We start from the raw sequence: 23,021 nt of genomic DNA on the forward strand, positions 1-23,021 counted from the left end.
TGAACTTTCTTGTCCAGCTGGTGACTCTCGAAGTCTCGAACATGTCTTTTGCAAAATTCTTCCCAAAATTAAAACATTATTTTACATAAATGCACATTATAACATACAATCACCTTAATTATCAAAGTATGATAATTTTTTGTAAAAGAGAACCAAATTGGGGTAAGGATAAATAAAATATGGAATACTATAACACATAATATCTTTGGTCGTTTCCAGATTTAAGTTTCCCTCTTCGTTTGAATATATATTTGCATGTTTTAATGTTGTAAACATGTGACACAAGTTTGTAAGATATAGATATGTCGAGAATATAATTTGCTGTTAAGGAGTGTAGAATTATTGTTTCGTTTTTTTAGATGGTTTTGCGGACGTAAACGGGAAATGAATGCGAACCAAGTGGAAAGCAAACATTCTGTTTTGCCAGGCTGTGCAGTTATCTCTTTCCAAGAGCAAAACACGGGGCACGTGTTTGAACTTGTTCGCCTCACGAACTGGCAACGTTGTACTTCGTTCAAAATAGCACTCCCAGCTGGCGGCTTTCGCTTAACATCCGATAGGCTATAGTTTGATGAGAACTGTTTTTGACTTTATCGCTAAAGTAGAACCGTTTTCGTTCATATTTTGTTTTCCGATTTCGTTCGCCAAAATCCACGGTTAACAATTTCTATGATTCGCTAAGCGATCGGAGATACGGTCGATATGTGTCATCGATTGCATCATCTCTTCGAAAAGATGGCTGTTCTTTTCTGCTTGGAAACAGTTATGCGGAAACACGGCAATCAGCAATTAAGCTATTTCTTTCGAATTTATTATTAATATTAGATTTGTTATGTGATTAGGACTGTTAATTTTCCAAAGATATAACTATTGCAATATCCTTATTGTTGAAGCTTAATTACTGATTGTACTGTTAAATTAATGAATGTAATAGTTTTAAAAGTAAATGAAGTTTGGAACTGTCAGAACAGTTGTCGCGCTACCATCTACCGACAATTGGCAGAATTACCGAAAGATCAGATAACAGAAAATGATACAAAAATAAACGCGTAACTAAATAAATAAAGCTGCTTTTCGCAAAGCACTGAAGTCTATTTAATATCTGTTTGCAAAAACAGTATATATAACAATTGTTGAACAAAATTTTGCTATATGAAAATTTTCAAATGGTTCTATTATACCGACGCATATTTTAATTCAATGCAGAACACTTTGCAAACAGAAAATTGCGCTGTCTTACATACACATACACACAAGCGCGCGCGCTCACACACACGCAATCTATCTATAACAATATAATATATATAATATAATATATATAATATTATAATAATATTATATATATATCTTTATAATATTCGGCATATAATTACAATAATGATAATGAACCATTTTCATGAATATAATTAATATAATTCAAGATAAGTAATAGAGTGAATGTAAATCTTTAATTAATCCTTCCTGAATTAATTAAATAATTGAACAATTATTGAGAAGTGTTAGCAAAATACAAATTTAAGATATATTTCATATTTTATGTAGTAAGTATAAGACAATGTATGATTAATTACTAACGAAATTATTTTATTTACTATTAGTATGAGTGGAGTTATTCTTTCGCGGAACAACGGGATGCGAATTTTAAATCTGTTTCCAACGCGACGGGTTGGATGATTCAGGAACCTTCTCAGGAATTAGGAACAAGTCGGTGCAGGTTCAGTCCTGTCCAGGCAGACCTAACGACATCTTCAAAGTACTGACGTGTTGTGTTACTAAGCCAAGCCGAATGCATCGATTGTGTCAGAGAAAATTGCTTGATGACGTTTGTTTCGTGATACAGTATACCGGTCTTTTATTTCAAAAGTATCATTCACTTCGCTTTATGCGTTGATTCTCTCATGTGTAATGTGTATCCTTTTTGCAATTGAAATTTGTTTCTCTTAAATGCTAATTCTAACCTTTATGTTTACATATTATGTATATCAGTATGTATGTCAGATCGAAGTAAACTGAATATCCTACTTGAAATGTGATGTTACATTTAATAAATATATGTAGTTATAAGTACATACAAGTCGTCTGTGTTATAACATAATGTTTTGTCATTGATGGTAATTGTATTATATTATTAATAAAGTATGAGTGAGATTATTATTATGGATAAATTGATTCCTTAATTTTTATTTTGTTTTATATGTTGGTGTTTGTAAGAATTTCTCATTTTGTAAATAAAATTTAAGACGATGTAAATATAACCAAATTTGTATATAAACAAAATCTATACAAATAAATATATGTCTAAACCTTGTAATAAATTCCCGTAATGTAATATTAATAATACGTAATTACAATTATTTTGATAATTTGATTTTTTTATATACAATATTTCCCCTCCAGTTTTGTTTATTTTAATACAAATTTAATAAGCATATAAAAACAACATTTTGGTACAAATTATATATAATTATTTCTCTTACATAATTTTGAACGTTTTGTATTTTTATCAAAAGCACTATAGTAAAGGATAAAAGAATCTCTCTTCGATCGTCATTTTGTCTTATAGATTCTTGCTAGACTTGATGGCAACTTGACGGAAAATCAAAATATTGGTAAAGGTATATTCAAGAAAAGTGGGTATATGTATATACTTGGGAAAAGAACGGAAAATTAAGCATATATCTTTGTATTATGAAATCCTACTTATTTGCTCTGCTATCAACAGAGGCACAGGAACATTATGGAGGCATCAGGCGAGGAAACGGAATTATAGAAGGGAGAATATCTATATTTCGTGATCTAACAATATCGACCCATTAGCCAATGAAATTGATAATGAATAAATAATTTCAGACCATTCTTTTATGAATTTTTCTTAATAATAAAGTTTTACTCAAGTGTAAGTATAAAAATATAACGTATAATAAAGAATTCCATTAGTAAGGAGCTATATGTTCATAGAGTATTACCATATTGATGACTTAAAAATTAAGGTCTGTTAAATGAATTCCATCCATTTTATTTTTAATAAATAATTTTTGTTTATACATATTATGTTTCGAAATAACATATATACATAGATAGTTATCTAACTCGGCGGCACGCCGTCGCCAATTCGAAATGTATGAGTCAGCCATGCACGCAAAGAATGTACGAATCAGCCACTTGTAAGAAGTAAGACTAATTCCACGAAATACTATCATTTATGGAAACCCTCGCATTCTTTGATAACTTTAACCTTTCTTGAATAATATTTATACATAGTCTAAGATATATCCAAAACACAACGGCATGAAAACAGAACGAGAATTAAAATCACAAAAACTTTTATAAAGCAGTTTAGCATTCTAAATCTTGTAATAACAAAATTACAAATTATTTTGAGATTCAAGGTTTAGATAATAAAATTCACTTTCATTAAAAATTAATCGTATATTTTCTTTATGAACTTTGGTAACAGATCGTGTCTTTATCTTTCATCTTTTTTTATGTCTAAGTTTGTAACAAAATATTGTTCTTTTTTCATAAAACAAATTACACACAAGTTATGTAAGTCTTATTTGTAAGAGTGTATTTCAAAGATTCCATACGAATTTGTTGTCACAGAAAAAGTCCAATCTCTTTCGTACCAAAAGCTATTTGTCCTAACAATTTCCACGTCCTGCATACAAATGTAAAGTAAAACTTATTATAAAATCTTCAAACATAATTGTATATTAAGATTCAATTTAATATATAAAATTTTACCTCTGCCCAAAGGCAGCTTGAACTTTGTAGTATCTTTTTTAACTGTACCTCGTCCTCCTATATTGAAACAAATAAAAATTAAAAAATTAGAAATATTTCATATAAATTGTACCATACAACCCGTTAAAAGTAAAGAAAAATATTTTTACACAAAATATTAATATGTTTTATTTATTATAATATATTTTACTGAAATTATTTGTGCACTATTTTTCTTAAGTTACTATAATTAACTTTCACATTTTGTAGATAGAAAGGCACTACAATTAAACCTTATATCTTACTCAGAAAAATAATGTTCAAAATAACGTTCAAAGTAATAAATTCAAAAGTCATTTTATGTTTTTAAATAAATTATCAAGCCAATCCTAGCGGCACTGCAATGCTAGGCTGACTCACGACAGAGGTGGAGCAAGCACCAACCCTCCGTCAGATTCCAAAAATCAGTTTAATATTCTGACTTCCCAATGGGAAGTGTATCAGATATTAAGCTGATAAGAACAGATACTACACTTTGATCTTAGCCATAAGGCCGAGAAGCGATACCAGTTCTGATTTTCTTTCCGAATATAACATCTGTATCTCCTAAATTTCCTAGCGAGAAATGGTACTCTAAAGAAACCACCTAGCGGTGGGGTTTTCAACTACTTTTATTTATGTATAGGATGTAAGATAAGCATACGTCACGGTTCATAAAACTGATTCTGTCGTTGATTTAAGAGAGATTATGTAAATAAAGATATTGCATATCATAAATTTTTGGAAATTTTAAGGGAAAGTCAATTATGTGGTATTTTTATCTAATTAATTTTCACCGAATAAACTGGTAATATGGAAATAATCTGATATTTTTCTTACACTCTATACACAAAGTAGAATAGTTGGACACCCTAACCTAACCCTAGCCAAACTCTAACCTCACCATTAAGGGTAAGTGATTTCTCAAGGCTACCGTGTACAAAGTATACATTTTCATTGACACTTTCTTTATACTCGTTATAATTTTTTTGTTTGTTGTATACATTATAGCTTTTTAACTCTTCTTTGAAATATAGGTAATTGGAAATTCATAAAATATATTTAAAAAGAAAAAAATAATTTCTAGAAATTAATGTCTCACCAATTGGTGGAAAATTGGTAACATCGTTAAGAAGCTCGAAGCCTTCCTGTGTTCCACTAAGAGCTTTAGCTAAAATATTATAAAATATTTAGTTATATCGTACAAAATCGATGTAAGTAGGACACAAAAATATACTTACCCATTGTTTTAGGTGCACGCAATGGTCGCATTGGCAAATTTAGCTAAAAGTTCGAGAAATAAATTATTTTCAAATTGTATACTTTGTACATTCTAATTAACTGCTTGGAAGTTTAGCCGTGACGGTTTGAAACACTTGTACTTACAGCTGCAGTGTTGGATTTGGATGTACTAGCTTTAGCATGATCAACTATGACCACTTTATTCTCCATTCGTCTATTTTTCTCTTCTTCGTAAGATCGTGTAGATACCTTATCCCTATACTCTTTGGATACCTAATTATATTGAAAAAAATTTATACTTGTCAGAATATGAAACAATATCACCCTCTCTCTCTCTCTCTTTTTCTCACATAATTTTATATACTAAAAATCAATAATTTATTACTCACTCCATTCATATCAGCAATTGTTACCCTGTTTTCCAGTATTTTTAAAGTCTTCATCTTCAGATCAATGTTATCAGTTCTTCCGCTAGCAGTATCTTGTCTATTAATGTCGAAGGAATTCTTGTATGGGCGATGCACACCTTCGATCATTTCAACATTCAGGTATTCACAGCAATAATCACATATCGTCATACCCCATCTTGTTATTATGGATCTACTGCAGTACTGAGCTACATCTACAATTTTATGGAACTATATGGAAATCAAAATAAGCTGTTATTAAGGGTATTATATAGTATTAATGATTGGAAGTATTTTTTGTATGCATACTTCACACTCGAAGCCACGCATAGTGGATAAGTAGTCTTTTGCAAATTCCGTTTCGGCAAGAACAAGAGGAATGCCACGTTTGTCTATTTTCCGTACAGCAGCATTTCGTAGTTCTCCAAACAGTGCTTCTATCGAATAGATTAGATAGTCGTCAACAGATTGACCTAAAATACAATTATTAATTAAAAATGTTGCCAAAATTTTGTATTATCTTCTGTAAACTGTTATAAATATTTATAGTTACCACTTGCTTCATTCAATCTCTGTAGCAGTGATTCCACAATAGGATATGCATTTTTCAGAGTGAACAATGGAGGATACCTTCTCCCAGTCTTATTACGTTCCATAAATTTGGAGAACTTATCATACATAAGTGCAAAGTCATATTCTCCATCATCTAATTCTATAGGGATTTGGTGCGTTTCCTGACTAGTTTCTAGTGCATCTCTTTTCCATCCTAAAGGTATTTTTACCTTTAATATTTCATGGTATACGTTTCGAATACCATTTAGTATACTAAATTCTGCAATTGCAAATTCTGCAGGACAAAAGTCATACTTGTTAATTCCTATGTCTCTTCTATAAAACCAATTGACATGTATAAATATGAATTTTAAATTTTTCAAGTCTGTAACAAATGACAATATTAAATGTTAAATAATTAATCAATATCTTAAAAGTTCTTATTAGAAAAGAAGATTTAATTTGGAATACTTACTATCATGTCTTACACCTACACCAACTATAGATTCTATGTATTGAAGCATGTTTTGTTGAAATTCCTCCTGTCTCTTTTGCTCTAACTCTAACTCAGCTACACTTTCACCAATTGTAGTTCTGTTACCTACTGTCATCTGAGCTTTAATCTTGTTGTCTTTTGCTTTAGATTTATAAATTCCCTTTTCATGTGGAGGAAGATTCTATGATAACATAGAATTATACAAAATACTGTAATTTCCACTAAAAAATTTTATCAACAAATAACTATTAAAAATCATTAATATCACATATTCTCTTGCATATCACTTTATATATAGGGACATAAAAAAATTAGTTTGAGAAATTTCTCAGTCAGTTATTCTACTGTTAAAATGACCTTTCTATGTTAACACAAACATTTACATTCAAATTCTTCTAAATGTTCATATTATGTAAGTATTTTAAATAATGATATATATTTTTAAATTAGAATTATTTATTAAATTGGAATGTTTTTTATTCAAAGAATGGTACGTGGTCAGTTAAATTATTGAAATAAATTGTTAAATAAATAGCCGAAATATGAAATATATCACCTTCCAGTCTTCGCTACAAAGCGATGAAAGTTCTTTCATATTTCTTGGGACAGATATGCCACGCTTCTTTTGCTCTTTTGCCCAGTCAAGAGCAAAGAAATAAAATGCATTTTTTGACATATTGTATATAATGCTCAACAATCCACATTCGACGGAGAACCGGGAAGAACTGTTCCTTTGTTTGATTTTACATCGCATAGAGCTGACATTTGTTGGCAGTGCCATCTTCAATACTGAGGAATTAAAATAATTCGAAATACGAATTATAATCACACGTTGTTTGATTATTAATTATAAATAATGGAATTTTTATATTATATGAATATTGGATAGGACATATATTGACAGGTTGGAGACAAAGAATATGGAAAATATTAATATTATTAATATATTGTATAATATACATATTAGTTATGAAATTATAATATATACAGATTTATTGAGAATTAATAGTGAAATTATAATATATAATCCTTATATATTGAGATTTAGATAATAATCTTTTTCAAAGATAATTTTAATTTATTATTGTGAGAATATGAAGCAGTTCTCTCATTTTTAAGTTATTATACAATAATATATTGACAATAGTATTAATTAGAATTATGCTATCGACAATTCATAACGTATAAATATATATATAGAAATAATTACTATCAGTAAATAAATATTACATATAAATAATAATAGTTGATGAAAATTAACTACATGAGTGAATAATGTAATAAAAACGAAGTTAGAGTTACATATACTTATAACTGTATATAACTGTATATGTATACATACAGTCGATCTCGAAAATATTCGGGCACTAGTATAACTTTGACTTCTATGTTCTATGTCTGAAATAAATACACATAAAAAACAAAAATATTTTGCAATCTATTGAGGTATAGTATGTTTAGATGTCAGAAACTAAAGAACTTTTGACTTCAAACAAACCGTTATTTAAGTATTAGAAGAAATGTCAGAACAAAGTGAATTTTCATCCCACAAAAATATTCGGACACCTTATAAATTATTGTTAAAAATACTAAAGTGGTAATTTTTTTAAAAAAGTTGTTGTTTTACCCGATACCCCATTTGTTCAATAATGTGTCTCAAGCAGTTTAATATGTTGAAGATTAATGTTTAATTGTTGGAATACAACGATATCAATCGCATGCAGATAAGGTGATTGATCGTACGGATTCTTCCGTTCGTTGCCCAGTGCCATCCCCACTAGCGTGCGTTCGTGAGATGCACCACGGCAGTTAGCACGTGCATGCTTTTTCAGAAAACGCGAAGAAACGTGAGAATATGGATGGAACATTCTAGATGGGCACGTCGAGAAGCTACTAGAAGGTTCTGTGCTTCATGTGACGCCACACAGCACCCACACAGGTCATACTCATTACTGCATAGAGAATGGGACTTTAAACCTTTTCAAGGGCCATGGGTCACTAAGCCAGTTAGTCTGTGAATAACTAGCCAACTGTCTACATTCCAGAACGCACATTTACAATTCGTGTAACAATTGTTTAATAAATATCACATTATATTATTTCAAACACAAACATTGTGTTTTCCACAGATTATTAATCTTAATCCCAAGATTAAATTCTAACATTAATTAATAATCGATACTGCATTTTTTTCCTCCTCTAGACGAATTTATACGAAATTTCCCTTTAGCGTCTATTGTTGCTCCTGCCAATATACCAATATGTCCAATATTCTTGCAAATTAAAAATGCGCCTTTCTTCGGTTTATCTCGTAATGCTCAGGCAACAGTACATAATTAATTAATAAATATTTTATTCTCGATAAATTACAAATCATCTAATTTTTTATTTCTGATATCTGTGAACTGTATCGTAATATTTTATGTTATACGCTTTTACGACATTGTATGTAAATAGCAAAAAAAAAAAATATACTGATTTATTAACTGAGTACTGAAACATAAATCGAAGATAAATGAATTTAAAATTTGTGAGAATACTTCAGTACCGATAAATTTTCTTTGCTGAAATTATATTAGCTGCATGTTTATTTTCTTTGCATTTCAGTCTAACGTATGGACCTCTTTAGTTGGAACAGAATATGCTAACTCTCGAAAGCATATTAGGTATCTTTTCTAGGAATTTGGCGACTACCATATCAGTGCGCGCTCGACTTGTCGGCGATCTCTCTTCTCACTTTTTTTAAACCGAAATTCGCTGCGCAAGCTGTGGCGCGGGGGTCAGTTTAGAGTCGAAACTCGAAGCAGCCAGACGTTTGTTTTTGTTATTATTACTTCGTGATGGGTGTTGTCTTTCTTCAATGTAATAGCAAAGTGGAATTTCCTGGTAGTACTGTTATAGTATTTTTTTAGTGCTGAAACCGACGCTATTTTTTAATTAACGTACGTTTCTACTCAATAATTTATTACAATCTTCTGTAACCTATTATTTGATTATCTTTGTTGCGTTACCATATTTTTGGTTGTCACATTTGCCGGTAGCTTGTATAATGAACTTTCAAAAAACAATTTGACCTTGATCATTGTTTCACTTTTATACAATTTGTTCTTTTAATATATTTATTCTATTGTTTTGGTCTTTCGTTGTTGAGATTACCAGCAGATTATGAGAAAACTTAGGAAACATTAGAAGGACGCCACGAAATTAACAAACATGGCGCGGAATGAAAAAGGATGGAAGGTGATCGGCGATGAATTCAACAAGTTCTCGTGGAGATTTGGTAACATTTGATTCATTTTAATAGAGACAAAGTCATTTACATGTTTGTTTTCTAATATTATTGAACAATTGGTAACGTTTATTTAGTATTCGATCAGTATACATTTTTAACGAACAATTCATAATCTTAACATAATTGATACGTAATAGAACGAAATTCTAAATTAATTTCGTGGTTCATTACGAATACTAAGATGGACATATTTTGCGCATCGCGTCTTTTTCGTATTACGCAGCTTTGTTTAACCGTAAAAAAGAGCGCGCCATATTTTATCGGTATAAACTATGTTCGAAACTATAATGGCGGACATTCACTGTATGATTTTTACAAATCAATTATATTATGAAATCGTAAACATTTAACAATTATTTAACAATATTAATAATATTTTTAATGTATTAATTAAATATTTGGTGTTATTAATATAGTAGTAATATTTTCATGAACAAACTCTCGGAGTTGTTGGAAGAAAAAGAGATATGAAAAAAATATATTGCTTCTTTTCTTTAACCCCTACCCGTTAATAAAGTTTTTCTTTCAGAGAATTTTTGTGATCGCGCGCAATGCGGTCGTTAGAGTCAGTGTTTGTTGTCTTATATTATTTTCAATATTCTTTAGAGCACATAGCTCTCATTAAATTTCATCATAATAATCATACAAGAAATTAGAGTCAGTGTTCGCCGATTGTTATTTGAACGGGCGCGGTAATATGTAGTTTTTTATTTTTCTTTTTTTTATGAATCCTTTTTTTCAAACGTTCGTTTTCAATGGTAGAGTGGCTGGTCTCGTAAGAGGATAAAGCCTCTCTTGGAGTCCAAGAATGTAAGTATTTTTGTATACTATACTTTAATTTATTTTATTACTCGTATTCTAATTGATTTATTATTAGTTTCTGTTGAAATAGAATATTACAGTTTCAATATTAAAATATACAATTGAATTGTTTAACATGGTTTAGCAATCATTATATTTTTATCATTTTTAGATTTTAAATTTTTATTTCAGTTTTACAATTTTTAGGTTTTAATTGTAATCAGTCTTTATAAGAATTTCAATTCTTATTATCAGAACTTAGAACTTGTATAGAGTTCTATCTTTCATCATTTTGAACTTTTTAAATAATAAGCAGTATATATTTCAGAACAGACTATAATTTTTCACGTGTTTTGTTATAGGTTTTTCACTTTTTCCTGTTCATTGGGAAGGATGGAGTGGTGCTTTCCAACTAAGCATGTAAGAATCTTTGCATATTTTATCCGAATTAATTTTATTCTTTGTATTTTGCTGTATTTACATATTTATTAAAGGATAAGGTCAGATTTTTAATTTTAATATTAGAGTATTTTTTATTATTAAAATTTCAAGTTTTCATAGAATGCCACATCTCATTATCTTAAATTTTTTGAACAATCATCATTGTGTGTTCCAGAACTAATTATAATAATTCATTTTTTGTTAAAGGTTTTTCACTCCTCCCTCTTCTTGTTCCATCAAAAGGACCTAGTAGTGCTTCAAAAGTTGAGAATGTAAGTATCTACCTTTGTATTTTAAATTTAATTTTATTCCTTGCGTTTATTATTACTAATTAAAAAATACAATTTCATCAAAAATTTGACAAATTTAAACTCATTCTTGAATGGAATAGTGTTATTAGAATTTCATGAAATTCATTATTTCAAATTTTTCAAATAATTAACGCTGTCTTTAAGAAGAAATTATAATACAGATATTTGTTAAAACTTTGTTACAAATTTCTTCCAGATTTCGTTTTTTTGATTTAATGGTGGTTTCACGATGACTTTCCTTGGTTCACAACGATATAAAGGACAACATTCTTTGCATGTAATTGTAAGTTGCATGTATTTATGTTCCTCTAGTCACTCAATCATGTCGTAGGATGAAAGGTTCGAATCGACACGGGTAACTGGTTGTATTACGTAGAATTTTTGACGAGCATAGTGACCACGGGTATTTATTATACCCGCGAGTAGTAACATTTTCTTATCTGTGTTTTATATATTAGTTCAGGATATATCTTCTTGCACATCGCTTTTTTTATATTAATAATAATGTCATTGCCGATTGAAATATTATATTATTACATAATATTAATATAATGATATTAATTGATACAAACAGTATTATATCAAGCATTAATTTAAATATTTGCAAAAGCCAAATATACATATATAAATGAAATGTGAATATTTGAATAAATAATATGTATTGAAATGACTTGGTTAAATATTTCCTTGCAGAGAAATCGAATACCCTCCGATTTCGTTGCATGAAAAATTCCAATTATTGCATAATGATAGTGACAATAATAAATTTTTTTTCATTTCATCTTGTGTTCTCTGAACATAATATTCTAAAGAATTTAATTGTTTGTCTTTCATATTTGAATTTAAGTATTAATTAGAAAAATATAAAGATATTAATGTTCAATTCGTACCGTACAAAGATGTATTCAATTTCTTGTGCAAGAAGAAACTTCGCGACTGTCAGATTTCGGAATCAAAGCTACAAATTCTGAACATTGCTTTTGTGCTTTCGAAAATATGCTTTGACAAAGGGACTGCCTGAGGCTTGCATTAACATGTAATTTAGAGTCAGTTACTAAACAAACTTCTTATTGTTAATATTTTGTTTTAATACGAATTAGAATTATTAGAAATATATTAGAAAATTAGAATTTTAATAATTAATTAAAATATAAAGTCAGTTATTTGAGTGAATCATTAAGTTGGTCTTGTTTGTGTTTTCTATAAATAATTTCAGTATTAGAATTGTTGTAATTTATTAAATTAGCCAAAATAGAAAATACAGTGATAGTAACTTGAGATAAAATTCGAAGATGCAGAATGCAGAAAGATTAGCCTGTTAAATACAAAACAGACGTACTAATAATTTTTTTAGTTAGGATTTTCAGGTTTAATCTTTTCCGTATCATTGCCAGGATCTCGCTCACGTGTCCAGGTGCTACTTGGGTGGGAGAAAGGCAATGGGTACGATGACCATTTATAAAATGATAATGTTTGAGCGACTGACGACGCGTTAGTGTATCGTGCACGACGTACTTTTCACATTGTGTGTGTGTTGTTAGGCTGTGGAATTGCGTCGTTTCAATTATTTCCTACACTATAAATTTAAATAATAACAAAATAAATCTACACAAATATTATTTCAATCACAAATTGTAGAAACAGACTCCCTGTTAAATATGGAACTGTAGATAGCAATATTATTAATTTTTTGTCATCAAATTCTAATAAATCATACCAGATTTCGTATCATTTAATATTTTTTTGAGAAATAGACACACTCTTTGTTTTTTATTCTTTCATTTTTATTGTGTTTGCACGCAATGGCCTCTAGCCTTCGTCAGTCGATTTCAGGAAAACGGTACGTACCTTAGAGTGTGCATGGTGTGTGTTAAGCTCGGGTGTCGGAGGCGTCCCGGGACGTCCTCTCTAGTGTAGGACCTTTGCGCCCGAGCGTTTGCGTGAGAACCGTGGAGCGTGTGTGTTGGTGTGCCCGTTTTGCCATTTTTTAAATATAGCGCTAGGTAGGATAGGTAGTATACTTTCTGGTGTGTCTGTTATAACTATAAGTAGGTAGGGCCGGGCAGGTTGGCACAGTCTCTGGTCGGGTAGGCGCGTTTTCGCGTGACCAACCTGTTTCTGGAAATCTAATTTGAAAAATCGACGGTGAAACTGGCACGAGCAGAGCATGCTCTCGTCTCTGGTTTTGCCTATCGATTTTTCGAATTTCGCGGTCGCGGTCGCGAATGGGCTCGAAACGAACGTTTATCGCTCGAGCACGCACATACGAGTGGGCAACGATCACGGCGGTGATCGTTGGTCAGTCCATGCGCACTTCAATCAGCTTCCGCGGTTTATATTTTTATTTCACCTTTATAAGTTTTTTTTTTGTTTGCGATTTAGAAGTCTCGAGCTTAGATTTTACAATTGAGTCAGAGTTGCGGGAAAGTTTCGCGGCTTTCTATTAGCGTCACGAGAGACTGATTACGGTTTGAATTAGAGTTGCGAGATGACGATAATCGTGTTTGTTTTAGTGTTGCGGGTTATCACATCGCGATTGTCTTTAGTAATTTTGATTTTGAGTTGTTAGAACTGTTTACAGAGTAATATACGTTAGAGTTTATCTTGTTACCTGTCGTTTAAAGCTAAATTTAGAAACGCTAACTTCTCATTAATTTTATAGCATTGCAATTAGTATGTAGTATTCACGTATGGAAATTAACTTTATTTTTGTTTTAAGAATTAGTGTTGCGGACTCCCATCGCGATTATTTTGATTAATTGATTTGATATTTGATTAATTAGAGTTGCGTTGACAAATGACCGCGTTCTTCGAAGTAGTGTTGCGCCTGTATCATGCCTAATCTTCTTCCACTGGACTGTGGAAACACAATCCTGCATGATCTGATGCAGTTACGCCAGCAGTCTTACAGATGGCTGCACTGGATGTCTCGTTTTTAGCGTTGCGAATATTTAAACACCTGAGTGCATAGGTTAATAGCTATTAGTGTTGCGCAAATAAATAATTCACGCGGGAATCTTCTATTTTTTTTTCTTTTTTTTTGTCAATAGTAGATTGATTAACATTGAAAATGTAATAAAGCACTCGTAAGTTACGTGTAATAAATTTGAGTTGCGAAATACATAGAATTCACGTTCCACTCACGGTTTGCTCGGGTTTATATCGAGTGGATACCCTTTGATGGCCCGTTTGGCTGGTAGAGTCATTTCTTTTTCAGTGTTCTTTATTTAGAGTTTTTTTTTTTATTATTTAATTTGTACTTTACAATTTGTCCAGCTGGATATTTGGTAAATTTTTCTAATTTTATTGCTAAATAACATGTGGATGGTTACCCCCAGAGGGATACCATCTTCGAGTTTGTTTATTTTATTTCTTTAGTGAAATCAGTGGGGTGTTTTCTTTTTAGTCTTCTTTTTATGTGGGTTTTGCTCGTTTCAACAGCCAGCTGGTTTGGATGTGTTGTCATTTTTTCTTTGTATTTTTGTGCGTATCTGTTGATTTCTTCTTTGACCCTTGATATTTTTAGGTCTTTGTGTATATCCTTGTTTCTGACATACCATGGGGCGTTGACTATTATTTTGAGTATTTTCGACCGTAACGACTCTAGATGCATGATAAGTGTCCAAGATTTTGTACAGCAGTCCTTACCCCTTCCCCATCCTGCAATCGCTTCACTACAAATAGATATTTGTATAGATAGGGCTCATGAAAACATTTTACGATGCAGATGAAATAAGATTTTCGATTAGGTAGAGATTTTTGAAATTTGTAGGTAGGATACTTTTAAGTTAGATTTATGGTTAGGTAGGGTATTTTTAAATAAGTGCTTACTATTTGTATCAACGGTTAATATATAAGTAAGATATAATTTATAAGTAAGATTTAATTAAGTGCATGCATAATTTAAGAGTGGTATTTTAGTAGATAAAGTAGCGTAAAGTAGATAAGTCGTATAATTCTATATAAGGCGTATATCGCGATTCAAAATTATTTTTAAGAGTCTTATTTCCGATCTTCGTTTCACCATTAACTCGTATATCGAAGATAAAAAAGAACAACATCAATTTCTTTTCCTTCCATAAACCAAAAAACGCAATTAGAAACTCATAAAAAAGATTCTTGTTATCGACTGTTAAACTGTTAAACTGTTCCAGTTTATCTTTTCATACAGAATTACTTCCTTGCCGACTGTATCACGGTTACTGGCACATTCTGCATATGTCAGGTGTCGCTTCAGGGAAGCTACAGCTTCAAGTCTTGCCTTTCCACGGGGGTCGCTATTCGATAAAAATACATTTTATATTACGACTATAATGATTAATTTACTCGTTTAATTTAGGAAAAATTGAAAAATGAACAACTCTCTTTTAAAAGTGTATAATGTCTTTTAACAAATTTTAAGTATAACTTATCAGAAAATAGGTTTTATTTCACATTTACGTAAAATTTCATTTTAACTCCTTCCCACTTAATTCTACCAAGGTCTCCGCTGTGTCAATAGTCTCAGAGCTCGAAAACTTGAATTCGACCCTGTGTAATGTGTATACCTCCATAGAGCACAATAGGTTAATTTACCTCCTTCGCTTCATCCTGGAACCCAATACCATCAACAGAATTCGTGCAACTCAACGAACGTCTTATCTGAAAATGCCATCGAGCGCAATTTCTCGACGCCATCTTCTGCATGTTCTTCCTGCCATCAGAATACAATTTAAGTTCATTCGACATGATCGTCGTTACGGTCGTGTCAAATTTCCTGTCGTTCATCAGACCTCGTACGTTGCACAGGCTCTTCCATCGAGATCCCAATTTCTGATCTGCATTTTCGTCTCGAGCAACGTCGTTAAGAGGAATACTAAACGTCCTGATAGAAAGCGTATCGCGCGTTTTCAGGCTTGCACATCCCTTTCTAGGACGCTCATATGGTTGCCTGTAAATGGCCCGCTTCCGAGGGCCATTTTCTCAGTTTAGCTCGCGTGACGCTTTGTCGAACGCCTTAATGGAATATCGAGGAGCAATAGCGGGTTAGACAATGGGCTTCTGGCGTGTATGAGACGCGTCAACTGCTTCGTGAAATCCTTCTGCTAAGTTTAGAGGTTAGGTACGATTATTCGAATGCCTTAACGATCACGCTGACGTTCAGATAAACGTTAGAACGTCCTAAGCATTGCTAATGATCATTTTGATCGCGTGTATGATCTTTTCTTTCTTTTGATTTCTTCAGATCAAGACCCATTGAATATTTATTTGAATATTTCATTTGAATTCTAGAAATTGAATGGTTCTTCAAACACGAGACAAACCATGACTCATTGAATACTTATTTTAATTTTTCCTCGTAGTTTCCGAATAAAAAGTGAATATTGTTTGATAGAAAGTACGTACAATAGTTTGATGATTGTTATTGTTAATCGCAGCGTAACTATAAAAAGCATTACAAGGCAAGGCATTTCTTTACATAGACCGACGTTACAATTAAACTTCTACTATGCACAATGTGTGTATATTTCTGTATATTTCTAAACAAACAAGTACAAAGTAACAATGTCTAATCTAAATACATAAGACTTCTCCAAATCGTTACAATATTTTTAAAGTAACGTATATGTATTTCAATTTTTATCCCATTACACATGAACCAGAGATTTTTTCACTGTAAACTATAAATGGTAAAAAAAAAAAATGAAATTATAATAGTTGCTTTTTTTCGAAAAAAAAGAAAAAAAAGAAGAAGAAATAATTTAGGTGAAAATGTAGGTTTCTGTGATTGTCATCGGTTGAACGGAAGTACGAGTAATTTACACAATTCTCTTACATTTATACGAAAGAATTACATTTGTATGCTGCTTCGATTCGAATTGGAAATTACTGGATGAAGTCTACTTGCCGGCGGGCCATGCAACGGCACAGCAAGAATCCTAGTTATCTCCCCAACCTAACCTAAAACGGTAAAAGAGACATTTGTGTAAATTTGTTATTAAAATCGTGGCTGTGCTTCAGCGAATTCTTTCACGCAAAAAATTATTCTACAGTAAAGAAACGATATTGGAATAATGGCACTTTTTATTTATCCTTCTTCTTTTTCCTTTATCTGCTTTATATTAACCATTTCTAGATTATAAGAAGCGCTCAATTATAGACATAGCATAATAGTATTAAGTTTAGGTTAGGTTTCAACTGAATTCAGATTTAAGGTAGAATTCGAATTGAATTTAATTCAGATTAAGTTTGATAATTTATGTTACTTTTCGCTAGATTTCGATCGAACTTAGTTTGATAATTTAGGTTAACTTTAAATTGAATTTATTCTGGATTTAGATTAGTTTTGGATTGAACTGATTTAGCTTAGAGACAGGTTTGAATTGAATTTCATTTAAATTTAGGTTAGATTTGCATTGAATATGTTTCACGTCTAACTTAGATTAAAATTAAGTTTAGCATCGACTCGGTTTAGGTTAGGTCTGAATTTAGTTTATTCTTAGACTATGTTTCAGTAAAACTCGTTTTAAATTTAAGTTAGCTTCGAATCCTCCACAATATTATATTTGGATTCTCTCAAATATATTACCATCTTTTCAATCTACTGAAAGAACCTTTTATCTCTACCACATTCTTAACCACAATTTTCTTTCCATCAAATAAGAAAGAAAAGCTGACCTCTTCACGAAAATTTCTCCTCTCTCATATATATCTATTTGATTTCTCATCAAAAATAAATTCTCCCGTTAGATGAAGAAGAATCACGTTTGAGATTGCTTGCAAGATCGTTATTAATCTTTTCTAAACCTTAAGAAAGTTTCTGTTTCTTACGTTGTCCGTGTTCTCGACGGATAGCCTGGCGGATTCCATTTCGCACGATCGATTTTCATTCAGCTGCAGTTGCTCGGGGGCCTCGGTAATTAATTCGTTGAATCTGGCGGCCACTTGCTTCCATTTCACCAGATCGGCCGGCTGTAACAGCAAAACGATCGATCAATCGCGTTAAAATCCTTGTCGATCTGCATCGTGATTCGTTTCGTGGCTGTTTCTGTTCTTTGGGTTAAACCGAATCAACGATCCATTCCGCTCGAAGGGATCTCAAGAATTGCACAGCCTCGAAAAAATTGCGAATACGCTATAACAAAGGAGCGTTATGTACGTGTATATCTATACATATATTCACAAAGAGGAAGCTGATACCGGTTTCGATTGGGCCAGTTAACGTCATATAAGTAACATAAGGTGCCCCGTAAAAATATGAATGTGCATAAACATGCACAGTCTGCTCTCAACACTGGAACCTACCACACCAGTGAAAACGACTGAGTTTACAATTTTATAAATGTGCCAACGCTCATTTAGGGATCATGGTCCCAGTTGGGTAAACAGTACCAAAAATGTACTGCATAACATGGAATTCCCTAGTGTTTTAGTGCAGTAGTTCTAGTGTTGATAATTAAATTTTTAAAAAATGTGAATCTGCATAAACATGCACAGTCTGCTCTCAACACCGGAACCTACCACACCAGTGAAAACGACTGGGTTTACAATTTTATAAATGTGCCAACGCTCATTTAGGGATCATGGTCCCAGTTGGATTAATAGTACCAAAAATGCACTGCATAACATGGAATTCCCTAGTGTTTTAGTGCAGTATTTCTAGTGTTAATAATTAAATTTAAAAAAAATATGAATTTGCATGAACATCCATAGTCTAGCCTTAACAATGTAGTCAAACAATGGAAACGAATCTAACCTTATAAATCATAGTTTCGATAATTTAACAAATTTAGGGAAATCGTAAAATAGAATCTGATCTTTACGTAGTATAACAATTTTGATTTCTATTCATTCGATCGTGTCGAGAATGATTTACCGTCAAAGTAAAAAAGACTGGAAGAAGTGCGATTGGAAGCGGTGATCCACGAAGCTCTGATCTTTCGGATGGAGGGCCAGAGAGTGTCAAGTGTCTGAGTAAATCAAGAAGGCCGGCTAGAAGCTCTCCGTGACGACCACCGACGTCTTGTCGTATCAATCCTAGTGCATCCTTGGCGATCATGTGCGCAGTCACTCCGGGATTGTCAGCTGTTTTACGAAAAATTATCATTCAGTCATTGGTTCTTTTTATTTCGATGCTCGTATGCAGATAAATACTTTTATATGCGAAGAAAAGGAATTATGAATTTTTATTTATTTATTTTCTTAAATAGACAAATTCTATCTGCGAATGACCAAGTTGAGAAAAATAAAAATTAAATATTTGTACCTAACGTTGGTAACGCTCGTTCTAGTTATATTCTAGTTATATATTAGTTAGGTGGTACGCTTGAAGTTATTCACTTAGATCTTTGTATTACCAAGATATGGATTTTATAAGTTACAAATATCTTTCTCTATAAAATACGATAATCGTACATTTCAAGAAAGTAAAATTCTCAAAAAATAAAACAAAAATCATTATTTCAATTATATCTAAATAAAAGTACTGCTACAAATTACACAGAAGAGAGAAGAGGAAATGAAACGTGATATAACAATAAAATTTCGCGGATAGGCAGTTTGGTAATTCTCGTTTGTTTCTATAACGAGCGTCAGTCGGTTTTAATTACCAGCACGTATCACGTATCAGGATCTTTTATAGCGTAGAATATCGTGTCGAAACGTGGTCATTCGAAACCATGTCAGGAGGGGAACACGAGTGCATATTGTTTCCAAATATCTGCGGTTAGGTAACGCGAGGAATTATTACTTAACGCTATGATGGCTGGACTCGTTAATTTAATCGATGATTCGTATCGTTTGGCTAGATCGCAAACAGATATGCCGCGTTTCATGGATTTGTTTAAGTAAGAGTAATTTCATGTGAAAGTGAGAGGGAACATAAACATATGATATATAAATTGGCAAACCTTTTTTCTAGGGATTTTAATTTTTATTGGATATGAAGATAAACTAAATATTATAACATTCATTGAGTTATTAGAGATTTTAGTTTTTATCCGACATAGACATGATTAGATTTTATATTTTTTCTTTCTGTTTCCGTAGATAACACAATCTTCTCTAGATTTCTAGGGATTTTAATTTCTATTGGACAAACAGATAGGTAGATTTCGTATCTTTCTTCAGATTTCTATAGATCTTATATTTTTCTTTAGATTCCTACAGATTCTTAATTATTTCTCAATGGATTTAATAAAAATGTTTGTCCAAATATAAAGTAAATAAATTTTTAAATTCAGAGAAAAATCGCCGCTTGAGATTTCGTGATCTTCGTAATAGGATTCCCCACCAGTTAACTTCCTTTTTTACGATGCTTAAATAGAGATCGTAACAGTTAGAAGCCAGGGTGGTTTTTAATTAAAGAAGGAAGGAAACACAAGGAAAATTCAAATATAAGAAAGAAATTGTATGCTTATGAGAATAAAACGTAAATCCTACTTCGATTAGATCTCTAAAGAATTTTCGTTGATGAAGAATAAAAACAGATTTTAATTATTCAGTATTCTTCTCTATAGGATAAAAATGTTAATTCTATGAAATTTTACTAATTAACGTATAGTTGCATTTACTATTATTCAAAGAATTTTCAATTTTTTTAATCCATTCAGTAATTAAAATGCCAAAGTGCTTTTTCAAAAGTTCTATCTTGTATGTTAGTGAATAATTGTATGAACTGTTATACGGAATTCTTCAATTGTTTAATTCACTTTAATAATTAGGCGAAAAATCACAATCACTTTAGAGATTTTTTCTAAAGAAACTAAAACCTCACGAAATTAGATAAAACTTCCCAAATCACTGAAGGAATCTTTCAATGTTCAGAATCTCCTAAAATTTATTTAAAAGACAATAAACGTCTTTAAAACAATTTAAAAAACAATAAACGAAAAAAAGGGAAAGAAAAAATGGCAAAGTTAATTTGACTCGCAATTCCCCTGGTAATCTTTTCAATTAAAAGAAGACGTAGGACTCTTTTGTCTACCAAGAAGAAGTTGTTGAACGTGCTGAGGCATCACAGGTTTCTTCAAATGGATTAAAAAAAGTTGCAACGCGGCTGCGCATTCCAGAGCCGCGTCGTTGTTCCCTAAATGAGGTTTCTCGCCTTTCTTCAACGAGTTCAGAATTCGTCTTCTAAGATCGCGACGACCAGCGCGTCGAAATAGCCCTTCCTCTCTAGCATCTTGAAATCAGACAGAAAGCAGTTTTGTGAGTCTTTAATTAACCTAACCACGTCAGACTGCGTTACGGAAGAAAACGAAAATAAATATACAGGGTGGTTGGTAACTGGTGGTACAAGCGGAAAGGGGGTGATTCTAGGCGAAAAAAGAAGTCGAAAATATAGAATAACAATTTTTCGTCCGAGACTTTGTTCTCGAGAAAATCCACTTTGAATTTTCGCTCGGTACGCGTGCGGTACGTTATAACGGATCCCACTGTAGATCGTTGTCTCGATGAAAAAATTAAAAAAAAAAATTTTTATTCTATATTTTCGACTTCTTTTTTCGCGTAGAATCACCCCCTTTCTGTTTGTACCACCAGTTACCAACCAACCTGTGTATATAATTTTTAATCAATTATGGTATCAAAACAGTGTTCATTATTTTAATAAAAAATTTTGTGCGTTAATAACAGCAAGAAAATGTTATGTAGCCTTTGTGATAGAATTTATGGCATTTAGTTTTAAGGGTAGAATTTATGGCATTTAACTTTTATAGTAGAAGTTACGGTATTTAGCTTTTATACGGTAGAATTAACAGTATTGGAAATAAAGAATAAAGATGTATCGTTCGAATAATTACAATTTAATTAGCAGTAAATTTGCTTTGTAAATTCACAATTCCTTACGTTCTTTCAGAAAGTTGATGATCTGCTTGACTGATTGTAGTGATTTCTTCGATATTATGTCATCGTCTGTGTCCTGTCTGCGAAGAAACATTCGATGGATGAACATTCGTAGCGCCATCTGCGATTGTGAAGGATCCTTGAAAAAGTAACTAGGTACTTAAAAGTAACTAGATACTTAACACTAGTTCGATGATTGAGAAACCAGAACTTAAAATTTGGGAACGTAATGATTCGTTATTTCGAGAGTTTTTTTTTTAGAATAATTTTCCAAGAAATTCCGACAATTCCAATTTCAAAATTTTCCTATTTTCTATTGTTTCTCCCTATAGATTATATTCTAAGTGAAATAAAATAGAAAGAGGAATGTATGGACGAGTTTCATCTACTTTTAGTTATTATTGTCAATTATTATAAAGTAAATTTATTTTTGAAATTATTCTCATTACATTGTTACGGACTGTTTTCTAATCAAAGAAGAATTTTCTAACCTGATCAAAGTGAAAATTGAGGGGAACAGGAAGACGGTTTAGTAAGAAGAAAAGGTACAGCTTGTACGACGCGTGTGAAATTAGTTGGAAATACATATGCAAATATTCGTGGAACGAGAACTAGGGGCAGCTCGTATTTCACTCCAATCACTTTTGTCAACAACAGAGAAACATTGCGCGTAACATAACAATAAATAATCGGATTATTTATTATTATTTCACTTTGATGACGTCTCATATATCAGACTGAATTTCAGTTCCCCCACTTTCTTCCATATTTACTCAAATTTACAATTTGCAATGAAATCGGTCGAACGTTACGGGAATCCATAATATTTATAATTCTTATTCAGAAAATGGCAAGAATATTTGTCATTTATTGTGTAATAGACCGTCGGAATA

At 31.7% G+C, this 23,021-nt stretch overlaps 2 protein-coding genes and 1 non-coding gene across 4 annotated transcripts; all 3 read right to left on the reverse strand.

The window, feature by feature from the left end:
* Positions 1 to 3,409: 3,409 nt before the first annotated feature.
* On the reverse strand, positions 3,410 to 7,255 carry LOC100741113 (protein maelstrom). Of its 2 annotated transcripts, none has more exons than XM_003491764.4 (10): positions 7,016 to 7,255; positions 6,439 to 6,640; positions 5,965 to 6,348; positions 5,721 to 5,884; positions 5,394 to 5,642; positions 5,149 to 5,277; positions 5,004 to 5,046; positions 4,865 to 4,933; positions 3,745 to 3,801; positions 3,410 to 3,658 (listed from the first exon to the last, which is right to left on the reverse strand). In XM_003491764.4, exons 1-10 carry the CDS (start codon positions 7,238 to 7,240, stop codon positions 3,642 to 3,644), a joined length of 1,539 nt encoding a protein of 512 aa, XP_003491812.2. In that variant the 5' UTR covers positions 7,241 to 7,255; the 3' UTR covers positions 3,410 to 3,641. The 2 variants fall into 2 exon arrangements, with proteins under 2 accessions (XP_003491812.2, XP_012244619.1); XM_012389196.3 differs by having other exon boundaries at positions 6,439 to 6,668; positions 7,016 to 7,125.
* On the reverse strand, positions 4,097 to 4,288 carry LOC112213373. Its single transcript, XR_002947279.1, has one exon. It is a non-coding gene; the product is annotated as a U2 spliceosomal RNA (small nuclear RNA).
* A 9,431-nt stretch (positions 7,256 to 16,686) lies between the features above and the next one.
* LOC100743599 lies at positions 16,687 to 22,251 on the reverse strand. The gene is made up of 5 exons (XM_033322412.1): positions 22,132 to 22,251; positions 21,269 to 21,466; positions 19,160 to 19,368; positions 18,115 to 18,255; positions 16,687 to 17,244 (listed from the first exon to the last, which is right to left on the reverse strand). The coding sequence occupies exons 1-5, from the start codon at positions 22,247 to 22,249 to the stop codon at positions 17,227 to 17,229; spliced, it is 684 nt and encodes a 227-aa protein (XP_033178303.1). The 5' UTR covers positions 22,250 to 22,251; the 3' UTR covers positions 16,687 to 17,226.
* Between the last annotated feature and the right edge of the window lie 770 nt (positions 22,252 to 23,021).

This window comes from Bombus impatiens, unplaced genomic scaffold, assembly GCF_000188095.3.
Source record: "Bombus impatiens unplaced genomic scaffold, BIMP_2.2 scf_0637, whole genome shotgun sequence".
NCBI lineage: Eukaryota > Metazoa > Arthropoda > Insecta > Hymenoptera > Apidae > Bombus > Bombus impatiens.

Excerpts from the sequence above, each read along its gene's own strand:
- LOC100741113 (XM_003491764.4), bottom strand. The coding sequence starts at position 7,240 with ATGGCACTGCCAACAAATGTCAGCTCTATGCGATGTAAAATCAAACAA. Across the intron at positions 6,641-7,015 it reads TTTGTAGCGAAGACTGGAAG|AATCTTCCTCCACATGAAAA; the intron begins GTGATATATTTC and ends ATGTTATCATAG. Across the intron at positions 5,643-5,720 it reads TGCGTGGCTTCGAGTGTGAA|TTCCATAAAATTGTAGATGT; the intron begins GTATGCATACAA and ends ATTTCCATATAG.
- LOC100743599 (XM_033322412.1), bottom strand. The coding sequence starts at position 22,249 with ATGGCGCTACGAATGTTCATCCATCGAATGTTTCTTCGCAGACAGGAC. Across the intron at positions 19,369-21,268 it reads CGTTCAACAACTTCTTCTTG|CTGACAATCCCGGAGTGACT; the intron begins GTAGACAAAAGA and ends TTCGTAAAACAG. Across the intron at positions 18,256-19,159 it reads CAGTCTTTTTTACTTTGACG|CCGGCCGATCTGGTGAAATG; the intron begins GTAAATCATTCT and ends TTGCTGTTACAG.